Source organism: Drosophila grimshawi, unplaced genomic scaffold (genome assembly GCF_018153295.1).
Source record: "Drosophila grimshawi isolate 15287-2541.00 unplaced genomic scaffold, ASM1815329v1 contig_1377, whole genome shotgun sequence".
Lineage (NCBI taxonomy): Eukaryota > Metazoa > Arthropoda > Insecta > Diptera > Drosophilidae > Drosophila > Drosophila grimshawi.
In genome coordinates, this window is record NW_025062900.1 from 15320053 (window position 1) to 15338027 (window position 17975).

At 37.0% G+C, this 17975-nt stretch overlaps 3 protein-coding genes across 5 annotated transcripts; 2 read left to right on the forward strand and 1 right to left on the reverse strand.

The window, feature by feature from the left end:
• Positions 1-269: 269 nt before the first annotated feature.
• LOC6562321 lies at positions 270-14830 on the reverse strand. Of its 3 annotated transcripts, XM_032736239.2 has the most exons (6): positions 14722-14830; positions 5720-5856; positions 5547-5608; positions 4635-4797; positions 4165-4397; positions 454-1502 (listed from the first exon to the last, which is right to left on the reverse strand). In XM_032736239.2, the coding sequence occupies exons 2-6, from the start codon at positions 5737-5739 to the stop codon at positions 697-699; spliced, it is 1284 nt and encodes a 427-aa protein (XP_032592130.1). In that variant the 5' UTR covers positions 5740-5856; positions 14722-14830; the 3' UTR covers positions 454-696. The 3 variants fall into 3 exon arrangements, with proteins under 3 accessions (XP_043070478.1, XP_032592130.1, XP_032592129.1); XM_032736238.2 differs by lacking the exon at positions 14722-14830 and having other exon boundaries at positions 5720-6246; XM_043214543.1 differs by lacking the exons at positions 4165-4397; positions 4635-4797; positions 5547-5608; positions 5720-5856; positions 14722-14830 and adding an exon at positions 1754-1843 and having other exon boundaries at positions 270-1502.
• Positions 14831-15644: 814 nt separating this feature from the next.
• Positions 15645-15902, forward strand: LOC116805342 (anaphase-promoting complex subunit 11). Its single transcript, XM_043214708.1, has one exon. It carries the CDS (start codon positions 15645-15647, stop codon positions 15900-15902), a length of 258 nt encoding a protein of 85 aa, XP_043070643.1.
• A 151-nt stretch (positions 15903-16053) lies between these two features.
• LOC6561618 (rho GTPase-activating protein 17) lies at positions 16054-17693 on the forward strand. Its single transcript, XM_001988028.3, has one exon. It carries the CDS (start codon positions 16054-16056, stop codon positions 17236-17238), a length of 1185 nt encoding a protein of 394 aa, XP_001988064.1. The 3' UTR covers positions 17239-17693.
• The last annotated feature ends 282 nt before the right edge of the window (positions 17694-17975 follow it).

The following is a 17975-nucleotide window of genomic DNA, read 5'->3' on the forward strand; positions in this document are numbered from 1 at the left end:
TATCATGCTGAACGGGAAAAATAACTACCTCAAAGCCAAATATTTATAGAATAAATTCCTTTAGATTCCACTTAAAGCTAAATAATCGAGAGCAAACTTTTGGAAAACTTACTTTATTTAATCAAGATGAATATAGATTTATGTAACATTTGTGTGTCAAGCATTTGTGTGTCTGGAGTGTTATTAATATCAATTGTGCTGTACACTAAGCATACAATACAATAAGAAATTGTTTATAAAATATAAATAAATACATACAAATACTGCCGTCTCATATACATTAATATACTCATATAAACACTCAGAGAAAAATTAAAAGAACTTGAATACTTAAGGCACTACAGGCACTCGAGTTATTTACTTAAAAAATATCTACAACTTATTATTTAATTGTTGTTATTCTGAAAGTGTATTGAGTAATTTGAGGATTACAAAAAAAAAGTAGAAAAAGTTAAATAAAATAATAATTTTGACATTCTCCGTATTTTGGCAAACTTGTTCCTTTTTTCTCTAAGTGTAAACATGAACAATTGTGTGTGCAAATTAATATAAACATATACGAATAATTGTATACACATTAAGACACATCTTCGTGAATGTTGTATAAGCCATAAGAATAAAATATACACGAACAAGATGAAGTACGTAGTAATAATAATAATAATAATAAAAATAATAATATCGGGGTGAATGAAGTTAATCCACTTGCTTGGTCTCATCTCGATTGCGCTTGAAGGAAACCGAATGGATGAGAAGTGGCGGCAGATTGCCACGAAGCATTTGGAGGCGCTTGCTCTTGGCCTGTTCGGGACGCCGTAACTCATCCTTGGATGACGAGGATGACGAAGCAACTGACGTTGATATGGATGCAAGAGACGTCGAGCCAGGCAGAATTTCGGTGCTCTGCGTCACCAGACGATTGGAATGTCGGAAATAACGTGGCATGGAGTAATCGTCCCTGGAGGCACGAGCTGCATTCGCATTCTGTATGGAATAGAGACTCTGGGATACGCGATACTTTTCAATGGTCGGTGTATCCTCGTAGTTCTTCGGCAGATTGCTGAACGATATGGAGGGCACCTCCGGCGTCATACTGATCTGGCTACCCGTGCCCGTAATGGCAAAGATGTCTGTCTCGCTACCAGCCACATTCATGTGTGGCACACTTTTCGCCGAGCGAAGGATGCGCTTTGGAGTGGCCGAAATTGCACTCGCACTGGGCATCAGATGGGGATGGCGATCGATGAGACGTGGTCGCAATATCACCTCGTCCAGCATCTCCTTTTCATCCTCTTTGTCCTCCTCGGCGATCGGCTCGAACTTTTTCGGGGTCAGCGTTTGACTGCCCTCCGGCGATGAGTCCGAGCTGGCCAATGTGAATGTGATGCGCTTCTCGGACGTCGTTGTTCCGGCTGACGCTGTTCCGGCTGACGCTGTTCCGGCTGATGCTGTTCCGGCTGACGCTGGGTTCACTGAGTCGGTGGCATCACTTTGCAGACCAGCTGCAAATAAATTAAATGGTGATTGTAGTTATTGTTGCATAAATTGACGAAGTCAAGTTTGGACTCTTGCAAAACTCCTCGAACTTGTAACCACAACTTTAGAAAATCTCATCCAAACTGCAGTCAAGAGATCGTAAGTATACAAGAATATTTCTTTAAAAAGAAATTAACTCCATCTATTACGGATTTATTCCTCAACTATATATGAAATGCTTAAACTATGAAATCCATAATTTAATACTAGATATTACTTAAAAATATATATTCAAAGGGACTCGCGAAAAGTTCAAGTTTTAATAAACAAAACATAAAACAAAATATCAACTTCTTTTTATATTTTTATATTCTGCTAACGAACGATTCTAAGGAGTGGGATTAAAACTTATACAGCTTATCGCCATGAATCAGTGGCTATTTATAAGTTTTTGAAATTTTATGGATTTACTGATTGAGTCAGCGATTAGCAAATTGGCGAGCAAAACTGAGTAATAGAGTCCGATATGTCGTCAGTTTATGAATCGAGGAATCGTGAGAGTGTTTAATTATTACCCAACAGTGAGTTATTGAATGCCATAAATGGCAATAATCGATATTTACGAACTTCGACAACCACATAAAGTCAGTCATTCGCTGCTTGAAGAATTTGTCTAAAGTTCATTTGAGAGAACTGACTAAATGTATACAGATGCATTGCAATTCCATTAACCGATTGTGTCACTTATCTAGGCTATCTGTAGTTATGTTATAATTCATTTGAAAGTATCTGATAATTGTTCTATGAAGGCGATCACCTTTTATTATTTTATTGTCAATGTCGAAAGAGGGATTAATTAATTGATATGAATACACCCATATAAGCTGAGTAAGAGAAATCGGTGGCAATTTGTGGCAAACACTTTTACCAAATTTCTTAACTCTGGAAAAACAGTCTGTTTCCACAAGAATAAGCTCGGATCAAATGTATTTAATATCGAGTACTTATCCAAAATGCATCTGTTTAACATTTTGTATTAATTCATGACATGAAATACAATTTAATTATTTACTCATTTTTCGCAACAATTTCAATCAATGTTTGCATCAGCTAACAACCAAAGATGAGGAGTCCGATTAATGTCAATAATGAAAATATTTATATATATATATATATATATTGGTTTATTTGTTTTTCTGTAAGAGGAATGCGAAACAAAAGAAGACATATAACTAAAGTTAAACAATTCCTGTCACCTTATCAGCGCACGAATTTGATTGCTGGTTATCAGTAAAGCAAAACAAGACAAAACAAACAACAACAAAAAAAAAACAGAACTTTTTTACGCTCAATACCGTACAGGCGTGATAGGAACATATTACGGTAAACTTAACATTATCTGTTGAGGTGCAATATTATGAGAGACAGAAGAAAAACAACGCCCTGGAATTTCAACTTGCTTTTGTTTCGATTGCAAGGCGTGTGGATTTTAACAGGTTTATTATCATTGTCATTGATTAATTAATTATCACTTAATTATTTACCACTTTATTTGGAAAATCAATTAAACGAATGCAGTGAAATCATTTTCACACATACGTAAATGTATACAACAATTTAACAACAGCCAACACCTGACTTGGATTGGCTTTTACTTTCCGCATGGCGGTTAAAAAGGATTAATACCAAAAATAAATTAAAGATACTGAAACCGGTATTATTATTGTTTTTTTCACGCAGAGCTAAAAAAAAAACTTGCTGAATAACAAAGCGGTGATTTGGGTTAATTTGCATTATGGTTTCTTCATCGTAAACGATGAGAAGTGTAAAGATTTTGCTGCAATTGGGGGCTCGACAATAATTAAGGAAATGTTTTAAGATATAAACAGCAAAAACACAGTTACTTTTACATTTTTTACAACTTTCAATTCCAGATATTTTTTGGCATATGACTCACAATAAAGACGACCAATAAATAATAATTATATGCAATTAGCAAGGAGCTGTGCATACTGAATAGTTCCCCATTGGCAATGAATCAGAGAACACATAAGGAATAAAGTATGGGCAGAGGATAGATGATGTTTTCAAAATGCATGTGTTGAGTTTTGTGATTATGTTTTGGGTTTATCATTGTTTTCATTTCGCTTTTGTTTTTGTGATTAACAATACAGCTAATCGAGTTAAATATGTTTTTGCTTACGACGATTTTACGATTAACATTACAAGGTCGTAGCAAAAAAGTCCATGTCGAAATACATAATATGACTTAAAGGTAGCTATGTGCTTACAATTGGTACGAGTAATAATACTAAATGCTAACCGGATGGTAAATAATATTCTTAGCATACATATTTATAATTGTTATTATTAGTTCGTCAACCTGTCGTTTCTCACTCTTAACTGGCTGGAATTGTGGCCTGATTAGATGTATATAGATATATATACTTATTTCTAATTAAAAATATTAAGTCACATTTTGTGCTGTTGTTACAATTATTATCTACATGTACGTAATTAAGGATCTTTGGCACAAATACTGCTACAGCAAATCAATTCCAGCGATTCGCATTTAATTTAGGTAGAACTTAACCTTGGGCACGCCAGCGGAAACGATGCTACTGCTGCGGGTGCTCTTACCACTAGTCTTGCCACCGGCCCCAACAATTTGTGCATGCCCCTCATTACCTTCCAGACGCCGCAGAAGACGCTCCTGTTCGCTGAGGCGCGGCGTTGTCGGCATATCCTTGTTAGGCGAATGGATGCCAGCCAAAAATGTCTTGGTGCTGATGCGATTCAGCTTCGTCGGCTGATGATCCTGGAAGATCTGCGAATTGGCAAAGACAGCCAATATCTCCGGCCCCAGCATTGGTACATTTGTCTGAGTCACGCGCCGATAATCCTCTTCGTGTATCTTGGCACTATTCAAAAATAAAGCATCAGCATTAAGTCAACATGCTTGGCAAAATCGAGAATTAAATTAAAAAATCGCATAACGGACGCAGAGGTGACAATGCATAAGCCAAACATCGCATTGTCATTTAATCAGCAAATGGCCAGCATATCAGATATGCAAGCAAATGAATAAGTGACCGATTGACTGACTGACAGCATTGACGAACTGACAAATTAACTAGATTTGCTCTGTCAATTAGTACCTCAGCGGAATCGAGCTGTTGCGCCCCATGGGTTGATCGCAAATAGGTTGTGACACAGTCAACAGATTGTTGTTGTCGGCCACAGTGGGTTGAATGCGTCCAATGATGCTGCCATTCTTCTGTGTCGCCAGATATTCCTCGTCATCTTCGGCATTATAGTTCGCTGTGGAAGCAACAGTAAATAAACACTGTGATAAGAATTGCTCTCACTCAAATTATCTCTATCAGCCTACCTCTCTCTGTCACTCTCTCCTTATGATTGTTTAATCATAATTTCTAGCAAAGAAACTGCAAGCCGTTTGCTTATTTTTATGTACGAATAAAGCATGTATAATGATTATCTGTATCTGTATGTGTGCTGCAAATGATCAGCTTTGACCTTGATCACATTACGTGTTCCCCTCCAAAATGTACATAAGTTTTTGTGTGTACTAAATTATCTGTTATCTTGCTCAGTTTCCATTATCTGCAACGCCATTAAATCTGCTTTGATTTCTTGTCGTCTCAATTTAGTCAGCTTTCCATACAATTCAATTCATATTATGATTTCGATCGTATTCTGCCTTCATTGTTTTTTTTTTTTTGTGATTGTTTTGCGCACACTTTTTTTTAGATGTCAATCACGTTTCCCCCAAGGCGCATGTGTGTGTTTGTGTGTGTGTATGCGTGTGTGTTCAAGATCTACATTGTCGTCGTCTGTCGTATAATATTATGGCTCAAAATACAAAATACACACACACACACACACACACATACACACATAAGTATGTATTTATATGTGTGTGTGTGTATTTGTGTTTGTGTGGAACCACGTAGGTAAACATGCACCGGCTGGCTAGCAGTCAACTGTCCAACCATAAAGAAGAGAGTGAAACAGCAAAGCTGCGACATAAATGTTAATTCAAAACTTACCGATCGATTCATCATAGCAAAAACGTTCCTCGAAGCAGTTCCAGTATAAATCTTCCAAGCAGCTGAATGTTAGACAAAGATAGAAAGAGAAGAGGGGCAACGGGAATTCAAATGTGAATCGCCAAAGTCGAATGTAAATAAAATATGCAAGTGTATGTGTGATGTTCACTTACTTCTGACAACAGCGGCACATCTTAGAGGCCCGTCGTAAACGCTTCAGTTGATGTAGTAGCAGCTAAGTAGTGTCCCTTTTGTGGAATATATCTTTTTGTTTTGTTGTTTTGTCTTTTTTATTGACTTTATTTCGCCACTGTTGGGCGGCATTAAAAAAAGAGGGAAAAAAAGTACATTTATGTAGTGTCGTGGAATGCGTGTGACTCGTCCGAAAGTTGTTGTTTATGTGGCGTAGCGTGGAGCGTGAAGCGTGGACACAGCTCGACGTTTTATCGGCAACTGAAGTGGTAGTGTGTCCAAACGTATATCACAGATAGCGCAATGCCACCTCGCTCTTTCAGGCCTCGCTCTTTTCGAAGGTGTGTGACAGAGACCGAGAGAGAGAGCGCGGAGTTTTCAAATGTGATTCTGTGTGTGTGTGTGACGTGTGTGCGCGTTAATATAAGCTTGTGTGCAAGCCCTATGACTTACTCAATGAAGTTTTATGCAAGGGGAGCTTTGTTTACTGTCGGATTGGTTACCACAGTTCTAACTCTTTTGAGTCAAAAGCTTAACTCCGGGGCAAGTTTTCAGAGAAAGTCTTGTGATCTATTGAGCGCATCAGCGAGAGCGTAAGCTTAAACGTGAGCGTAAAAGAGCGACAGCGAGAGAACGAGAGAGAGAGAGAGAGAGAGTAAAGTGTTTCGAAGCTTACACACGCAAGTACTCTACGGCTCTGCACAACAAAAGTCATAACAAAACTTGCTCTCTGCCTTCACCGTGTCGCAAAATTATGTACAATAAATAACTAAATAGACTTGGTAAGCAATTTATTATTGCCGCTTTAGCTGAATTTGAAGCTATAAATAATTTTATAAAATTCAGCGTAAATTAACAGACTTTGCTTTTCCAATATAATATTCAATAAATGATTAAATCAGATGCAATTTTATCGATTTCATACCACTGTATAAATAACGTAACCAATAAGATACTCTTATTGGTAATTTTAATTTTTTAAGCTTGCACCACGCGTATGTCTGAATGTATACACACACATACCCTTATCCAAGTGTGCACATACACAAGTATTGCTGTACCTGTATTTGTGTTGACGTTCAACACACACTCGCAGGCCCTGCGATATCATTTGGTTTACTTAGCACTTTTAACGATAAGCACAACGAGCAAAGATTCTGTGAATTGGGCCACATTCCCGGCACAGGTTGTGTGATCGTAGATGGCCTTTTCTTTAGCGGACGAGGAACCTTTGAGAAATGTGAAACATACTTTTAGGCAGATGTGGGCGTCTCTCTAAAAGCCTAGCTACTTATGTAGATTGTAAAATTGCATTGTTTTCTGCTTGTAAAAGTTTCTCCAATCAAAATGTTAGTCTATTTGAAACAGAGATCTTTTAACTGAAATATTTCAATACATAAATGCTTATTTTTGTGTTTAAAATTGTTGGCTTAAATTATTCGCATTTTATTAGTCAATATATTTTGGTTAAATTAAAATTAAATGATTGGGAAACGAATGCCCAAATCTTTTGAGTTAAAATAAATCGATTAGAAACGGTTGGGATTCTCGATTAGATATTTAAATGATTTTTTAGTTGATAAATATAAAATTTACAAATATATTGTAATATTTTCAATCGTGTCATGCATGAGAACCCCCCTCAATTACATACAAATATGTGTCTATATGTGTGTGTGTGAATAGTGTTTGATAAGTAAATTGAATTATAATGACTAGGGCATTCAGGCGAAAAGTAAAATAAATAATCTTACGCTCGATTAGAAAAATACATACAAACAAACAATGCAAGCATGTGACAAGTAGACAATCAAAGTATTAAGTTCAACAGGTTTCAAGTGAGTGTAAACACGACTGCACGATGCACTGTTATACTCAAATCAGGTGTGAAAAATCTTGAACTTGATAACAATTGCAAATACCCCGAACTCAAGCCTTTGCCTATTATAAGTAGCACACTTATATAAATATTTATATATGTAAATAAACCTATAAACAGTAGAAGATGGTGCCCATTTGTGCAAATTGTTAATTATTTATATACGATTTCTTGACAGACCTGAATGAATTTTGAACAGTTCATCAATTTGATGACAAGGTGTATTCCTAATGAAGCGGGAAAGTCTTATCTTCAGAATGGACACTTTTGTTCCTATCGGCAACCAATTCTTATTGATATTGCAGAAATGGAGGAAGTTATTGATGAAATAAGCTTGGCCTGTTCGTGGTATACGAAAACGTATGGCATAAATTTGAAGTTTGTGTATGGTCGAGATACATATTATACATATATATATATATATATATATATGTATATTCAATGGGGTCGGAGAAGCTTCCTTCTGCCTGTTACATGATTTGGAAAAAACTTCGCTTTCAAACGAAAGATCATCTTTAAAATAATTATAAAATAATATTATTTTAGCTTCAAAAAGCGATAATAGCGATGGACATTCCTTTCGAGCTTAGAGTCTACATATTTATAACTTTCGCTTTGCTAGAGTATACAAGTTCAAGATTGATTAAAAGAAGATATTCATTACTGTTTAAGAAATGATAAAACAAGACCGGATGACATTAAGTTTACAACTTGTTGTTATCTAATAGACACGATGGTCTTAATCTCTGGCTGCAGATACCATGTGACTGAAGTGATTAACTTTTAGTTGGGGGTGTGAAATGTCAACAAGGTAAAAACAAACTGGAATACTTGAATCTTGAATCATTTAAGATAAATATTGGCCTTTTTGATGCAACATAAATGATAAACAAAACGGGTTTTTTTTTCTTTTAAACTGCGTTGCAGCTTTTCTTGGCAGCTCAGTTGCAAACGAGTTACAGTTCAAAGCTCAGCAGTCATGTGAGGCCCTAGCCGTTAAAAGCACATCCCCCGCCACCACCACCCTCCATCCCTCCAAGACCCACCAACATCATTAACAGTCAGTGGAATCCATTTCACAAGTCAGTTAATTAAAACAAGTTGACAAACGCACAAGGCTCGCAAATTTACCAAGGCACAGATCAACAAGCAACCAGATGTCGAGCATTAAATTGAAAAGCGTTCCATAATTGATTGAGGGTCCATTTGACGCACAGATCCATATCGAAATCGAGCGTATGTCAAATGTGCAACAATTGAATGGCATTCAATTTGATTTCATTGCATGCTGTTGTTTTTTTTGTTGTTTTTTGTTGTGTGCAATGAAAAGCAGCCACATTTGTAGTCACCACAGATTGTGTGTGCACTCGTCATGCAATTTACTGACATTTACAAACGTTTGTGCGTGCAGCGCATTTGAAGCGCCTCTCATGTTACATAATTTCGAGGGGCCAACGAAATTGATTGGAGAAAACTTTGTGCATTCATCAATCAAGCAATAGCCGAGTCATATGCACGAACCAATGGATCTCAGAGACTATCAAAGCTGGCGCCTTCAAATTTGGAATAGAAGTTTTCGTATTTCATTTTATCGATAATTGCCCCCGTTTCGAGCAATATAAGTCGCAATTTTAAATGAATATATAATATACATAGAAATATTATTGAGCAACTGTTAAAATATCATCAAGATCGACTAAGAAGTTATGACCAATATGTAATCGAAGCGAGCGAACAGCAGCGTATCTCAGGGTATCTCGTAGTCGAGCTCATATTATACAGCATTATTATTTTTTTGAAATGTGTTTAAGCTTATAGAATAAGATTGCATTTATATTAATCGATGCTAGCACAAATTTTACACTAAAAACTAAACCCATTTTCACAAGCAATGCATTTTTGACCTTTGAAATACTATTGCATTTAAGTTTGCAAACACAAGTTATTTTTGCAATTAGCTAAAAACTGGCTTACTTTAAGTATTAAGCTATCTATGCATCATCTATGTCAGTCATAATTCAAAGTCAAAGGCAAATATTTCGACTTGAATTTCAAGTGCAAGCGATTGGTTTTTGCCTTTGAACTTTTTGTCTGTTCGCTTTCCCAGTGCGATAACAAAAATACAAAATCGACAAAAAAAAAGAAACAGAAAAATCGCAAGCGAGTTTTCAAAATAACTTCCGCGCATTCAAAACAGCACAAAAGCAACAAAATTACTACGAAAAAAATACACACACACACACCCAAAACAGAGACAGAAACAGAAAGAGAAGCAAAAAACGACAACAGAAATAACAAACACAACAATCACGATACTCACACATAACATACAGCCACTCAGCCAAATCACGCGATGCTGTGTACATATATACATATAACACAAATACATACATACATATGTCTGTTTGTATGCGTGTGCAAAATAACAATACATTGGAGTACAGAGTATGGAGTGTGGAGTATCGATACTGACACACACACACACACATACACACTCCAGCCAAAATGACAAGGGCACAGCTTAAAATTGAAAATAAATAACCTGCTGGAATATACATATGTATGTATGAAATATATGTATGTATATGGAATACATTCAATTCATCTAATTTTGATCTACCTCTTTAGTATTCTGTGTTGCATCAAATTCACAATATTTGAAAATCATCGGAATGCTTTATTTCAATTTGATTCAAATTTATTTATCACTTACACATACACATATTTATATCTGTGTGTCGAGGTGAGTGCACATTTATATTGCTGTACACAAAACAAGTTTTATGGCCATATAATAAAACGTAAATAAGCGCTGTATAATAATAAAGAATAAAAAAAAATAAACATCTAGAATCCCCCACTGGAAAATCACCGAAACCTTTGTAAAAAAAAAGTGGTTTCGTTTTCACCAGCACAAAAAATAAACATTTTGCAGTTATTCAATACATACATATATGCATTGCTATAGATATATGTGTCTTTCACAGAAATCAGAAGAAGAAATATCTACAATACCAAAGATACATTAATCATCATGTGAACTAGAGATTATTAAGTAACTAACCGAATTAAGAAATGATTTCAAGCATTGAAAATCGTGTTTTTCCACTGGAATTTTGTTCTCCTTATTGGCTTATCATATTTCAGAATTGTTAATTAGCGGCATGCGTGACAATTTTAATGCAGCATATTCAGATTTGTGAGTTTTTTAATGGAGAGATGTTAAGTTAATGTCATAATAAATCCATACCGCCAATTTGATGGTATTTGCGGATTGGTTTTATTATTAAATCGCCGACAGGCGAATAAACGCTAAGAAGTTATAAATAAAATGAACTTCGAGCAACAAGCCACATGCTCAAAATATTTGAGTCCTCAATTATAGTCTATTTACTAATGAGTAATTCTAATATAGACCGCAACGCGTGCAACCACACACATATGTGATCGGCCACTTTAAATGTAGTAATTATATGTGCAATTATCTTCTTTGAATATTTGGGTTATTCATACGCAATTATCCCATGGATGGTTGCTCATTTTATGGGTACGCGGTATTAATATCAACATTCATTTAGAAAGGGGCATGTAAATATTTGTTCACTAATAAGAACAGAGAAGTTGTAAGCTTATAAATCCAAATAGCTTTAAAACTGAGGGAATAATTCGCATGGAAACAATCAGACCGATGTATATAGCAATATGGACTTGCTGATCAAGAAAAGGTTGTTATCTTTTTCATTTTAATGATTATATACCATTTACATCTGCATTTTAAAAATTTAAATAATCATTTTTATACAGCACTAATTTTAATGCACCATTATTCAAAGATGCACGAATTGCTTTACTTATAACTTGTGAAAATAGATACTCAATAACCTCTTAGGTAAGTTAGAACACTGCAACAAAAACAGGCACTAAAGCACTTGAGATTAATTGCGACTTGCAGCAGCCGTGCAAACATAAACAATTATATTCGAGCTATTGACTGAGACGAGGCAAAACCCGATTGCATTCAAAACTGCAACTTGATCGTATGATCGAATGCACAAAAGCCACTTGATTTTGAACTGTCAAAGCCAAAAAAAAAAGAAAGAAAAAAACGGGGCCAGTGCACTGCTGCTGCTGCTGTTGCTACAGCTGCTGCTGGTCAGGTTTTTAGTTGTAGACTTGAGGCTTGAGCCATGAACGTCGAACGTGCAAACGGTTATTGACACCTTCGGAGTGGTGGCCTGAATGCCTCAATGAAAATTCTCGACGTAGTTAAACGGAGCCAACATACAAAACCGTAAAAATATACATACACTTGTATTATGCATACATATATGTGTTATGGTTCGAACCGTAGCAAATATTGATATTGTCATTCGATGTATGAATGATTATATCCGCAGAGTTATTTTTATTGAAGATTAAAATCATCACCATGTCAATCGAGGTGTGAACAATTTAATTTGCAAAGCGCGGTTTCTTGGGATCATCGCTTGGACACTGCAAGCAAATCCTGAATTTTACTTTAAGCTTTCAGAGTGATTTTCATTTTAGGGGAATTTGCGAAAGTGCAATTTTTTTTTGCTGAGTGTTGCTAATTACACACCAAAATATGAATTGTATTTCGCTTTGATTTCAATTAAATGGACAAGTGTTGTATGACTTATTCGAAGCACATGTGAATGCAAATAAATGCATGTGACTTCTAATTTCAAATATAATTATCTTAAACAAAAAAAAAACACTCATGAAGGTGATTAGCTAACTGCAACATTTTAATACAATTAACATTTAAAGCTCAAGCCCGGATATAGAAACTACAACTGAATGAAGTTGGAATTAGATAGTTAATTAACATTTAGCAATGTGTACATAGTCTATAGTCTAACGTCTCTATAGATTTTAATTGTACTTAATATTAATCAATTCTGGGGAAAGATTTATCAACATTGCACATATCATAAAGCTTTGATCGGCACAATTAATCGATTTTTGATTACCACAATATCTTTTTTTAATATTCGCATAATTTTTAACCAATTTGTGGATGTGGCTTTTACCAGTCGCTAATCTAAATTTTTGAGGGATACAATTTTGGCATGGAAATTCAGACAGAATTGCATTTAAAAATGAAAAGCAGGGCATTTTGTGTACGGCGTGCCGTTCTGTAGTGTTTTATTTAAAAACAACGTATATACTCATTAAATGAATAACTTTTTCTATGCCATTTGTAAGCGTAATTGGGTTTAATTTTTGTATTTGACGGATAACTCATTGCCTTGATGCTATTAAAAAATGATTGTAGCCTTAAAAATAGTGAAACTCAGTTGCAGGTAGAAGTACATACATTCATATGTACATACAGTAGAGAGCATTAGAGTCTACGCACGAGTTAAATACGTGAGAGAATTGCTTGTCAAGTATTTGACAACGAAGACAATAAAGCAGTTAACGCTACATGCGTATTAGCCAGCAATAAAGCTCAACAGGTTTCGTCAAGATACGAGAGAGTCACCTTAAAAAGTGCTCAGTATTCGCTAGAAAACACATTCATACTTTTATAAGAGGAACTTCCTTGCTTCTAAATTCTCGACTCTTTCCCATGGCATTTAAGTGCTGTATTGTTATTAATTATTGATGTAATATTTATGTGTCTATTGTGTGTAGACACTCAGTCGCTATTCCCAGAAATTTGAATGATAAATATGCATGTAGTTGATCTCAGTTCCGCCTTTTATTCATTAAGGCTGACTGAAAACTCATTTAAGAATATGAGTCATGAACAAGAAACTGATATACATTTTTATTGAATTTTTTTAATAATTGATTCAATAATTGAGTACTCGCCGATGTTGTGGCAACAGAAACAAAAGCGTGTGTTGGATTGCGATTAAAACTCTCTTATTTTATCAGGGCACTTGGGTTGGTTGACTGCCTTTCAGTTTATATATATATATACACACACACATATGAACGACGCACTAAAGATAGCAGATCCATTTGGAGGCTAACACACGGCAGACATTGAGCGATTGACGTGTCGATTGCCATAAGTAAGTTAGCCAAGTTTGCCTTATCAATGCTGAAAGTATTTTTGACGATCATTTCTGATATGACGCAGCTCTTAATCGCCGATTTCGAAAGTCGATTGACCATTTTTATCAATAGACTACTAATTACAGTTACATATGTATTATATATTTATTTAATTTGCTTCAATTCTATAAATAAAAGATTTTGCACTTAGCGCTTGTTTGTTTACTTATTTGTGGTGCTATTAGCGCCTATTATTGCCAAAAACACATGACACGACCAATAATAAGAGCAGTGCACAGAGCACATTTCAAATTGAGTTCGCATTTGATTTGTAATTATTGTTAATTGGAAGCAGACATACTAAATTCATTTATGAGCAACATTAATTTTTACATATGTATTTCCGTCCATCACATGCTATACATACATACATACATCAGATGCCCACATCTGTCAGCAGAAATGACCAAAACCGGAACAGAGTCTCGAGAAGAATCGCCTGGTGAATGCATCGAGGCTAACAAACGGTTTTCAGCGCATGTGCAACAAGCGACCGAATGACAAAAGGTACACCACACGACAGACGGTCGTTTTTATTATTTTTATTTATTTATTTTTTTTAATTTTATTTGTTTTGCAAATTTCCATTCTCTTCGGAGGCGGCTTGCTGCAGCTGTAGGGAAAAAGCACGCTCGCGCTCAGGGTCAACAACGTGTTGCTTAGTGTAGCTGTTTAGTGTATGTTTTATGGACATTCGCTTATAGTACTTATGCATATATATTGTATTTTAAGTGTTTTTATTTATTGAAGTGCGTTCCCAATTACAGGTTCTTGAGAACCGTTGTGTTGTTCTTGTTGTTGTTTTGTATTTGTATTTTTATTCCCTCAAGGTAGTTTTACAACACAAAAGGGATCGTTGGCTCTCCTTCACTTTTTTTTTATATATAGGTTTTCAACTGCTCCTTGCTAAACACAGACACACACACACTACCGCAACAGACACTTTTAAACGCTTTTTGCTTTCCACCATCCGCTTTCCACCTTCCGCTTGTTAAATACCGCTTTTTTTATTACCACTTTTCGGACAACTTTTGGCCCTTTGGTTTTGGGGAACAGCAAATTCACTAATAAATTTTCTTGTATTTATTAACTGGTGCGTTGGTGCGACACAAACAAACAAACAAAACTGCCAATTAAAACGAAACCGTGGAAAAAAACCGAAAACAAAAGCTCCGTGCGCACGTTTGTCAGCTTCAACATTCGTCGGTTTACTGAAAGTGATACAACAACGGCGTCGTCAACAACTTCAGCAGTAATGATTTCGAGTCAGGTTATAAGATATGATCGACACAATTGGTATCTTGTATCCAGCGTCCAGTGCTTAATGACAGGCATACAAAAGAAGTTTCTTATGCAATTGCCATGTAAATATTTATTTGGAAAATAAGATTGACAGAAGCTGGCGAAATTATAAATATGTAAATACGAATGTATATGCATATTAATAAGTTAATAATTCAATTTAAAATTATACTGCACTCAGCACGTGATATAAAAGTAAACTCAATTATAGCTGGTATGCTAATTAACGAAATTAACAACTACATCCGCAGACATTTCCATTAATAATTTAAAACTTTTTGAAGATGAGCGCGTCTTTGAGTTATCAACATATACATTTATCGATAAGCCAAAATGTCATCGAAAACCCATATCGAGTTGTTAGGTGAGCATAACAGCGTTATACTGCGCATTTGGGATGTTAAGTTAACATCTTTGACGGCAATCGATAGAAGAAGCGATAGAAACGAGTGAAACAAATAGAAAAACCCATCACTACGGTCGACCTATTTTCAGGTAGTAGGAGAAAAAAGGCAATATTTTTGCGGAAAACGCACGATAGTGTTTCATTTTGGCAAGTACGCATATAAAAAGGTTTTTTGTGTTCAAATTGCAATTAGAATTATCATTCCATTGATAAGGCAAATGTGCGCAAAATGAAAGTAACAATCAAGTCATGGACGGGAGTTGCATCTTGGCGTTGGATAGCAAATGATGAGAATTGTGGCATTTGTCGCATGTCCTTCGAGAGCACCTGCCCCGAGTGTGCGCTGCCCGGTGACGATTGCCCACTGGTGTGGGGTGTCTGCTCCCATTGCTTTCACATGCATTGCATTGTCAAGTGGCTGAACTTGCAACCGTTGAACAAACAGTGCCCAATGTGCCGCCAAAGTTGGAAATTCAATATACACTAAACAAAAAAAACTACACAAAAAACTCGAGAGCAAAATAGAAATAGAAAAAAGGAGCAGCAGCGAGAACGATAACGATAACGATAACAAGCAAGAACAACAACAAGCAAGCAAAACTATTGAAAGTAGACAAATCTATACGAAATTCTTTGAAATGATGGAAAACGCTGAACAACAACAACAGCATCAAAGACAACAAAACATTTTAACCGGTCTGCCACCACTGCCAAAAAGTCTGAGTGCCGCTGCCAGCGCAATGGCACCTGGCCACGGACAAGGACATGGACATGGACAAGGATCGGTGCCGGTGCAGGTGCAGGTGCGTTCACATACGTCCTCACCGTTGCAACAGCCACTGCAAGCCGCCTCCTCGGTTACTGCACTGGCTGCTGCCACGGGCGATTTGTATTTGGGGCCATCGACCTCGTCGGCGGCAAGGAATCGGAACTACAACGGTCACGGCCGACATGGCAGCTTGTCATCCACCCAGGAGTCGCTCAGCGATCGCGAGAGCGTTCACAGTCGCGCCTCATCCACACACAGTGCCAGCGGGAACGCTGCTGCAACAGCAGCCCAGCAGCAGCAGTTGCAGCTACACATGCCCACCAATAGCAGCAGCAACAGCAGCAGCAATAATGCCTCCAGCACCATCGATAACCAGCTGGCGATATTACGCCGTGAAATGTATGGGTTGCGGCAGTTGGACTTGTCGCTGCTGTCGCAGCTGTGGGCGCTAAATGAGTCCATACAGGGCTTTCGGGTGTTTCTGCAGGAGCAGGATGCCCTTTCGCCGCCATCCAGGTCGCGCACGCCTTCCGACACCAACTCCCTGTCGTCCGACGAGGATGATGGCTCGTATGCGCCAGTTGCTGTACCAAAGCTCAATGCGCCGCCGGTAACGATTGCGGCCTTGGCATCGCCAGCGACTAGTGGTGGTCTGCCCACTAAATTGGCCACGGGTTCGACCACATCGCATGCGTCGACCAGTTCGGCGTCGGGGACGTCCGGTTCATCATCGGCAGCATCCTCCATGGGCAAGCATCACCATCACCAGCAGCAGCAGCAACAACAGCAGCAGCAGCAGATGCCTCATTATCATCATCATCGATCGGGGATGCCACCAGCACCACCGGCACAGCATAAGGCGCATCCGCAGCTGCCGCGTATACTGCAGCAGCGCATGCGGCACGCGCCGCCTCCGCCACCGCCCTCGCGACCCAAGGGCAGCGGTGGCGGCGCAAGCAGCAGCAGCAGCAACCACAGCATCAGCAGTGTCACGCAGCAGCAGCAGCAGCAACTGTTGCACCCAAATCCCAATCAGCATCAGAGGCCCGTATGACAAAACCCGTTCTTGGACTAAATCTACACATATTTAGTTCAAGAACGCATTTTCAGCAAAAAAAAACCATAATAATAAATAAATACAAATAAATAGTATATACCATAAACAGCAACACACAACAACAAAAACAAAACATTTCAGAAAACGTCAATTGCACATTTATCCAGGAGTCAATTTAGGCCAGAGTTGAGGGCGACTTGGGCACTTTATTGGTGGCCAACATACACATCCCATAAATCCTCATCATGATACACACACATCCATGCTTGCCATTCGTTCCAATTTCGTTCTTGATTTGTTTTACAACAAATTTATGTGTGTTTAATTAATAACTACCTAAAAAAAGCAAAATTGAACGGTTAGAATTTTGAAAGTGGAAATTGTATTCAATGATAATATTTAAATAGTTAAGGATTAAATCCTTCGATAAGCAACTACAATATATTGCATATTTATATACTATATATATATATTTATATATATATATATACATATATATATAATCTATTTGTATATTACCTATAAAAGTAAAACATCAATTGCTGCTTGGACAAAACACAAAACTTTGCATCGAATAAATAATCCTAGGCGCATTTTTGTTGCAGAAAACATTTTCAAATTTGCAATGATAGCAACCATACAAATTATTTTTAAATTACCTATTATACTATTTGAAACCTATTCTAAAACAAAAATGAGAAGAAAAAAAGCAAAACAAAAAAACAAACCAACAA

Excerpts from the sequence above, each read along its gene's own strand:
- LOC6562321 (XM_032736239.2), bottom strand. The coding sequence starts at position 5,739 with ATGTGCCGCTGTTGTCAGAA. Across the intron at positions 5,609-5,719 it reads ATGTGCCGCTGTTGTCAGAA|CTGCTTGGAAGATTTATACT; the intron begins GTAAGTGAACAT and ends TCTAACATTCAG. Across the intron at positions 4,798-5,546 it reads TTGCTATGATGAATCGATCG|CGAACTATAATGCCGAAGAT; the intron begins GTAAGTTTTGAA and ends TTGCTTCCACAG.
- LOC116805342 (XM_043214708.1), top strand. The coding sequence starts at position 15,645 with ATGAAAGTAACAATCAAGTCATGGACGGGAGTTGCATCTTGGCGTTGG.
- LOC6561618 (XM_001988028.3), top strand. The coding sequence starts at position 16,054 with ATGATGGAAAACGCTGAACAACAACAACAGCATCAAAGACAACAAAAC.